Source organism: Balearica regulorum, chromosome 14 (genome assembly GCF_011004875.1).
Source record: "Balearica regulorum gibbericeps isolate bBalReg1 chromosome 14, bBalReg1.pri, whole genome shotgun sequence".
Lineage (NCBI taxonomy): Eukaryota > Metazoa > Chordata > Aves > Gruiformes > Gruidae > Balearica > Balearica regulorum.
Genome location: NC_046197.1, coordinates 18717765 through 18726940, shown reverse-complemented (window position 1 = coordinate 18726940; position 9176 = coordinate 18717765). Strand labels below are relative to the sequence as shown.

At 40.8% G+C, this 9176-nt stretch overlaps 1 protein-coding gene across 1 annotated transcript; it reads right to left on the bottom strand.

The window, feature by feature from the left end:
* Positions 1-950: 950 nt before the first annotated feature.
* C14H5orf15 (chromosome 14 C5orf15 homolog) lies at positions 951-7944 on the bottom strand. The gene is made up of 3 exons (XM_075766165.1): positions 7805-7944; positions 4269-4882; positions 951-2531 (listed from the first exon to the last, which is right to left on the bottom strand). Exons 1-3 carry the CDS (start codon positions 7902-7904, stop codon positions 2400-2402), a joined length of 846 nt encoding a protein of 281 aa, XP_075622280.1. The 5' UTR covers positions 7905-7944; the 3' UTR covers positions 951-2399.
* Between the last annotated feature and the right edge of the window lie 1232 nt (positions 7945-9176).

Genomic DNA, 9176 nt, shown 5'->3' with positions numbered 1-9176 from the left:
GAAACGCACAAAATTTTTCCACCAATATATTAATGTATAGTCTTAAAGAGAGCACTGTTATTCATTCAGAACACCTGGAAGAAAAACATTTAAGATTAGTCAGTTGAACTATGTCTCAAGAGCTTTGGAAAGCATCCAAGATGGAATAAGGTAACACATCTATGAACTCCAGAAATCAACAAAATATGCCTTATTTCTACTAATTTAGGTTGATGTTAATTTTCTACATTTTTTAAATAATAGCTAATATTCTAGCTATTAGAGCCAGTCAAGTAGCCGAAAATGTAACATCTGCCTCGATAGCCTAAATCACTGCATGGGTTGAAGAGGAAATGACATTTGAAATGAAACGACATTTGAAATGAAACTTTCAACGTGGCTATCCCTGTACGCCTGCACAGTCAGGCACTTCAGTACCTCTTTCAGAGTTCTGCGTAAGGCCTGTGGTACCAAGCTGGAAGGTAGCACAAGCGTTCCATGAGTTGTGAACATACTACTGTTTAATGTCAAACCCACTACTACACTTTATGGATGTTATTTAAGGAGAAAGCTACGGAACTTCTTGGGTGTGAAAACATTAGCCGCCTCCTCTCCAATACCAACATTCACACTTTTCCCTGTGGATCTTGACCCCCGCAGTGTTATGCTTTAATGAGGGTATGTTGAGGTAATAGTTTCAAATATCTTCCATGAGAATTATTAATTATACAACTTAGGTAAAAAATTACTTGTTAAAGAACTTAATTCCTACCGCTTAAAAGATTTCATTTAAGTCTTGCTATCTGCTCTAGATACCATTTAACAGCTGCATAAAGCAGAAGTCCATACACCCCCTACACAGAGTGAATTTCATCAGTAACAGCAAAGATGGATTTGAAGCGGTCCAATCCCAAGCAAGCTCTTTATCATAAGGTACTGTATAAAAGCAGTGAAACAGTTAAGATAAAAAATACAAGCTTATTATTGTCATTTATTTTAAAAACCTTATTCAAAATATTAAGTGATACAAGTCCAAATACGATAAAAATTACTGCAAGAAAAGAGTTTTGGGATATTTTGTTTGTGCTTTACTGCTTGTGGTTATGAAAAGAATGCATTTAACAGTAGGATTTAGAACTTTTAGCACATCATTCATAAGATAGTATCATGCCTTCATACTCCTCATGCCAACAGCTGTAAAGTCGATTTTTTCAAAATGTTACATAACTACTTGAATACCAAGTCATTAATTATGGGGTTCTGATCCATCATTATTTACATATTTATCAGTTTGAAAACTAAATCACAAACAGAATGTACAGAAAACTAAGATTTTATATTTTACAACTCATGAAAACATAAATAATGGAAGTACAAAAGACAAGGTAAAAAAAACCTACTGTACCAGTAACTTGATTTACATTAATGCATAAATGTTTGTCAAAAATTAGAGTGTGCTGTCACAGACTGGCAGCCCCACACACCATTACTGTCATCTGCCTGTTACCTGGGTCAGAATAACAACAAAATACTCTTACATTCTCAGCCCTCTCCCATTTATAATATGGCAAATCACATAACTGTTTCCCAACCATCTTAAAATTCAACAGAAAGCTTCAATGTACTGAAAGCCAGTCAACTATCTATATTTTAGTAAGATTATTCAACAAGGCTTATTTTCCATTCATTAATTACAAAGGTAATGAAATAGTCATAAACACCATTAGAAGAAAAAAAAAAACTGGACAGTCAAGAAGCTGCATACCTTCACAAAGATCTTGAACATTTTAAAGAAATATATGGTATATAACTTCTGATATAAAATGGTTTCTACATAATCATTTTGAAATTATTTACTGCATGAACACATACAGAAATTATGAAATTGCCATGCTAGCTATTCTGCCTAAAATAGGATCAAGTTATGCAACAAGAAAACAGAATCAAAAAAACCCAAGATGACAGATTTGCAGCATCAGGATTTAAGCACAGAAAAAAGTAATTATATTTTAAGTTTGCAATATAGTGGGATTTATGAGCCATATAAGTGATTAGCACAGAGATCATTAATTTGATTTAGTGATGCCAAAGTCATTAATTTATTAGACCTAAAATATTTTATGCTTATTTTTTGTATTACCACTATTAAGACTGCTCCAGACAGAAGGGATGATGCTTAATGAATGGAAAGAGCACTAATTATTAAACTCTGTTCTTTATAGTTGATATAAAACCTGACCAAAGTAGCAAACAGATGTATCATGCCCTTGATCTTGCATGAGATTTAATCTCAAAAACATCCAGGTCAAAGAGAGTACATCTCATTTCAGTACAAGCAGCATATTTAGAATACCTGAATATCATTACATGACTAGCCAGGCAAAGAGTGATAAGTTCAGCAAACTCAAATCACAGTGCTTTCAAAATACGTAGTCATTAGTTATTTTCAGGGAAGGCATTGCTTCGTTAACATTTTGATCTAAACGATGATATTCTACGGTCCTAGAGCACAGGCCATCCCTCCACCTTCGACTCTGGACCAGTAAGAAGATCTGAAAGAAAAAAAGCCAACTTACATAACTGTACGGAGAAACATTTTGGGTCTGATAGCTTAACAGTTCTATTGCTATCACAGTCCTACCTCTCGATCCTAGCAATGGCATTACTGTCGCTGAAAAACACGGCACTAGCAGTCAGCCATTTCCATACTGTGCTTGCCATCAAGTCACTGGCAACCTCAGCTGCAGTTTGGCAAAAAACCCACAGCATTCAACCCGTAACACATTCAGTAAAGATACGTGTGTAGCTTCAGAAGTACTGCAAATACAGGCTATTAAACTATGCCCAGATGGTGACATTTGCTAGTTTATTCATCTTACCTATTCCAGCATTTCACCCTTGCTAAAAATAATTGTGTTACTGGTGCTGAAACAAAGGCAACAGAAGCAGCAATGGTGTAATTTGATAAACCGTTTCTGCCTTAACAGCTCCGTGCCCCCTTCAGCAATATCAGCAGAGCAGTTAAAGAGGCAATATGATAAATCAAAGCACTCAAGTGATCAGATTTTTAAATGTCTATTATCTTCACCCTATTTAGCCTTGTTTCTTACCAACATCATCTAAGAATCCATTTTACTATACAGGGCAACTATATGGGCAAAAGAGGAAATCGGATGCTCTAAGTGGAAAGAAAAAGGGGAACCTAAACCAATTTGACTGTTGTCTCACACAAATACATGTCACTATCTATGTACTTAAAGTACTAGTGGTTTTTTTCTGCTCCCAAAATTATTTCCAAGTGCTAAAATGTAATATCAAGATAGCTTTTCAATTACCCAAATGATACTACAAGCATTATTTCACTTCTGTAGCAAACACAAGGCACTTTTTATCAGTTATCTGAACTTCCCTCAAAGTTAAATTTTCAAATGTAAGTCTTCAACATTTTCCCCTATAAAGACTTGTCAATGCATGTTCCAGACATGACGCTGCACTGTGAAGCAGAAGTTTGGGGGCTTTTTTAGCTGTGTTCTTTTCAGACTCCCCTGAACTCTTGACCTTGTTCTCTACAAGAATAAACACTAAATTTACTAAAAACTAATCTATGATTTAATTGCAAATTTGTGCATGCATGCGTAAGGGGTCTGGCTGGGCTGGAGTTCATTTTCTATGCTAGCAGTATATTTTGAAATAACACTAATCAGGCTACTTTTGAGATACAAAGAGTTTGTACTGAAGAAACAGTTACCTGAAAACACTAACTTTGGGCTTCTCTAAATCTGGAAAGAGTGTTAAACATTTCCTTAAAGTTTGTAGTCAATCCCTCAGAAGATCTGTGCTATAAAGACCACCCTAAAGTGAATACTCATTACAAGGATTATCACAGTTGTAACTGTAACTTCCTGCACCATCCGGCATTAAACCTTCCTTAATTTCCTGTTTATAATCCTGTGCAGAAACAAAATTAGTTAATCAATCACTCAACTTGGCTCAGGTTTCATTTACAGAACTCATGTTGTACACTGCCAGTGTCCATTACTGAACTGATTGATTACATTACTGATGTTATCAATTAATTGATTTTCTAACCTACAATGTTTGATTCAAGTTTATTTTCATTGTGCAGATATAAGTGACAGTAATGATCTGCATATTAGTATAACAAGACTAAGTGGCCAAAGATTTCACTGTCCAAAAAGTTAAGTTCCTCTCAAAAAAAAGGGTGCAAGCAATGCAACTTCATTTTAAATACTAAAGCTGTGTCTCTCAACCTTTCACAGCATACCTACCTTCCTCTTATTGTGATAGGTGACATAAACAACAGCTACTATGAAGGCAACTACAACCAGATGAAAAAAGAAATGGCTATCTTCTTCTTCTTCTTCCAAACCTGTGACAGAAACATCTTTTATCTTCTCATCAAGGGACTTGATCTCCTCGTTGTAATTACTAATAGTGTCAGAGTCATCATCTTCTAGCATGTCTGGGTTGTACCTGGAATTTGATGTCATTTCATAAGGAAAGTCATCATCTCCATCTGACTCCATAGTTTCTTTTATGATGGGCGGTGAACTATTTAGCCTGTCTTTCAAATCTCTTAGAAGATCTTCTTCCTCAATTTTAGTATCTTCAGAAGCATCAACATCCATTTGAGATACAGGACTAGCAGTCACCGCATGAGAGACAACATACGGTGGAGAATCACCTTTCGCTGTAGGTGGTTTTACTGCGGTCACAGAACTGATTTTAGCTGTTGTTGGGAATGCTTCTTTTTTTGTTGAGCTTGCCTTTTTTGTTGGGGTTATACTCTGCATGCTGTCGGTCAAATTTTGCGATCTGTGTAGTGTTTCATTCTCACTGTTGGAAGAAATATTTTTTTGAAGCATCTCCGTTTTCACAGAATCTGAGAAAAGAATGAAAAACAGTCAATATTAAGCACAAGGCACTAACATCTCTTGTAACCTCAGCTATAAATGAAAATTAATGCAAGGCATTTACTTTACAGACAAGAAATCGTAGGATGAACAGGGCATATTTCACACTGCAAATGTTTTAGAATTCACATGCAAACACTTTAGAATTCATATCCTGTACTTTGGCAACTTCAAAAGACAAGTCTTGAGTGGGACAGGAATTAAAGCTTGCAAGCACATGCTTACGAGATTAGTATGCCAAAGTGTCCCTGGAAAATTTAGCAGGCATATTTTCCAGACTTAGAACTTCAGAGAGATGTCCTCTCGTATAATGACACATGATTAATATTTTCTCCATCATCAAACTCTTTCTCCCGCAGAATTTGCTGGGGTCTACAGAGGAAGAAGTTCTCAATAAAGCTTCTTCTGCAGTTAGAAGTTTTTTAATCATTCACCATGCATATTTTGCCAGCAAAAAATGAGAACACACTGATGTCTCCTTCAGTCAGGACACAAGGTCCTAGCATCTCTTCCCAGCCACTTATTTTCACTGAATTTGTAGAAACAGAAAAAGATTTCCAACTTTATGTTAACTCGAATTAAATTACTGAACCACAGGTTAAAAAACAAAGCTGAAGAAAGGACAATCTGACTGCGTATGTTCCTGTAGGAAAGCCTTTTGTCGGCAACAAGTTATTATAATGAAGAAAATCAGCAACAGTGCTACGTTACAGTGCAGCCTTAGGCAAACTGATAATCTCTCCAGTACTAGGATAGATTTGCAAAACTAGATAGAAAACAAGGCAACCATTAAAACCATACACAGGGCCCATCACCCTCTTCTCTATCCAAAGGAAGGTAAAAAAGATATAGAGGGTGTTTATAGATGGCCAGGTCTTTTAATCCTAAAAAAACAGCAAAGTGCAAACTACTCATGTTTACAGCACTTCCAGATTCAAATCAGGAAGCAGCTTAAAAATGAAGAACACATTTTAGACTTTCAGTACACGTCAAAATTTAAATAGTGGAAGAATACTTGCTTTGTATTTTGGCATTCCAATCTATTTTTGAATTTTTTATTTTTAAAAAGTAACAGTACTTTCATTAAGCACTCCCAAGGAGTTTCCTGGTTCACTGGAAAGTTACAGATTCTAGAAATGATGCATTCAACCAACTGCCTGTGTCAAATTACTCACAAGTAAAATATTATACAGAGGACACTGAATCATGTTATTCATGAAACATGTATATTTACAGAGGATCGGTTACAACAGACTTCTCCTTGTTTACACGGCACACTTTTCCAGCATGAATTACTCTTTAACCAACTGTAAAACAGAGAAGACTCAACTAATCCCGTATGAACTAGGCATTACAGTACCTCTCTGCAACAGTTTCAAGTCAACTATTTTACATTTAACACACTTATTGTTGAAGAAATTACTAGTTTGAATTATCATATCGACATTAACTTGTTCAGTTCTTGTATAGGACAAGCTTAGGGAATTCCTATCTCCCCTCAGGAGTCAAGCCAGCTAATTGCATATGAGGAGATAAACGTGAGAAAAGGCAGCTGCAAGATGGTTTCATATTTAGTGGCACATTATGAGTGAGGTCGGTAGTCCTTGGCGCTACCAAAAAGACAAAAAATATTAGAAAGTAACAGCTACATTGTCTGAGAAACAAGCATATTTTTCCTATAGAACTACACTGTATGTATCCTTACACTTCAAACTATTCTTAAACTCATTTTAACCTGAAAACTTTAGAAGGATATATGCTTAAATGCAAGGGATTCCCACCAGTAAATGCTGCAGCTTCCGAGTGACAAAGAATAATTTCCTATTATTCCTAAAATAAGTTATTTTTTGTTTTAATAGGAGTAGCAAGTTTAGCAACTACACCACAATTGTTTCATTATATCTTCACAAAACGATTTGGCATTATGAATGGTGGTTGAACTGTTTACAGTTACACAACACTGGTCAGATGACGTTAGATGTAGTGCCTAGACTCCGGAGATGCCTCAGCTTCAGAAATAGATATTAACGTTTTATCGTGGTGACAGAAGTAGCAACACAGTCCTCTGAGTAAACTACACAAAAACATGTGACAGGGTCAAAATTCACTTCTGGGAAAATTTACTTTTTAGAAAGCAAGCTGTTCTATGACTTTTGAAATTAAAAACTCTTGGTTTCCTACAAGTTTCTGTCCTGTATCCTGAACCTCCTCCTTCGTTACTGCCTAGCCCTTAGACCAGGTGAGGTGCAACACAAATAGAGGTGTTTTGGATACAGCGAATGACAAGAAAGGAACTGCCAACTGAAAACACCTCCATTCCTTTCCATCAGCAACTCATTTTCTCTTCACTGCCCGACCAATACTCCTCCTAAAACAAACAGGAATTCACTGCACCTGAAATATGTATTTCTCATTAGCAGTCGGTTACAGCTGGCCTGTAGGTTGAAGGGAAGTAGGAGAAAGAAAATAAACTTAACTAGCAGTCAGTTACACTGATCTTCACAGCGATAAAACCAGGCGGACCCCGGGCGAGCCGGCCTCAGGCGGACGGCCTCAGGAGCGGCCCTCTGCCCGCCCACGCTCCCCCACAGCGCTCCCGCCCTGGCGGCCACCGGCTCCCCGAGAGCCAAGACCCGGCCGAGGCCGGTTCCCAGGCCCCAGCAGCTGCCCCTGCACACAGCCGAGGCGGGCAGGGCGGCCTCCCGGCGGCGAGAACGGCAGACCGGCCCCGCCGGCGGCCGCAGAGCCCTTTAGGCCCCAAAGCGCTGAGGACGAGTCCGGTGAAAGACCGGCGGGGGGCCGCGCAGCGCCCGCAGCTCCCCACTCGGCCGACCGGCCGGCCAACCAGCCAGCCAGCCGCCCAGGCCCGGCCCGCTCCCCGCCGTGCTCACCGGAGGCCTCACTGCCGCGGATCGCCAGTGCCCAGCCGCAGAGCAGCAGGAGGCACAGAGCGCGGCCCGCCGGGACACCCCTCTCACCGGCGGCCGCCATCTTCCCGGACACCCACCCACCCCCTTCCCCCCGACGTGGCGATGGCACCGCCCCCCGGCGTCAGGGGGCGGTGCCATCGCCACGTCGGGGGACGGTGGGCGCGGCGCCTGCGCGGCACGGCGGAACCCTGCGCGCCGCCGGTGGAGCGGCCGCGCATGCGCCTGGGCGGGAAGATGGAGGGCGCCGCGCCGGGGCTGAGGGCAGCGCGGAGGGGCCGGGCCCAGGCCCAGGCCCAGGGTGTCGGGGCCGGGCGGGCGAACTGGGGCTGCCAGGGCCTGAGAGGGCAGGGCCCAGCGAGCGGGGAGCGCCTCCGGCCCCCTGACAGAAAGTGCGGGTTTTCCTTCAGACGGAGGTTGACACTAGGGGTTGGGCCCTCCACACAAAGCCACGGCCACGGGAAGCTGTTTACTGTTCCAGCATCTGCGTGCGTGACTGGGCTTTGTGCTGTAGCACTCGTGAAAGCTTTTTGCAGAATTAAGATAGATTTATGGGCTTTAATTAGAGGAAAATAGCTACTCCATTATCCCAAGTTGCTTACGGCCTGCTCAGGAAGATCCACCAGCCTGCCTCATGCTTCCCAACAAAAGAGATGTAAATGTATTATGAAACGAGGTGTTAGGATGGAGTAAAACAATTTTACAGCATGAATGGACTTGGAAGAAAAAGGCTTTCCTGTTCTCACCCCAAATGAGGTGATCCAAGCCCTGAGAGAAGCCTTGAAGCTGATCATGGGAGAACAAATTCCAAAACACTTGAAGCATAAGAAAACCCAAGGAGCCCAAAAGCTTTTGGGGCCACACAGAACACAGGACATGCACAGCATACAGCAATGCAAATTAACGCTGAGCATTTGCCACGTTACTGCAAGCTGGTTGCTGAAGTCTGGAAGGGGACTGCTTCTCCCAGGAGTGTTACATTAAATACCTGAGATAAGGCATACTAGGAAATCCTTAGCAATAGCCTGTGATAAAAGGGAAGGCAGCAAGCGTTGCACAATTTGCAGGCAGTTGTATAGATGGAGCTACCCGTCTCACAATGTCGTAACGCCGTTGCCACATCAGGCACATCCTTCTGTACGTACAGCCTCCTGCTGTCTGCACACCACCCGCATCGATCACTTACAGATGGAAAAATACCAAGTTTTAATGAAAAGCCACTGATGTTTATCTTAGGTGATAACTGTTCATTGCTCACATCTATTTCTTTATGTAAAGGTAATTAATCTTAGCGAATTGTGCAATGAAAGCAAGCTAAACAAGTCACATCATTACC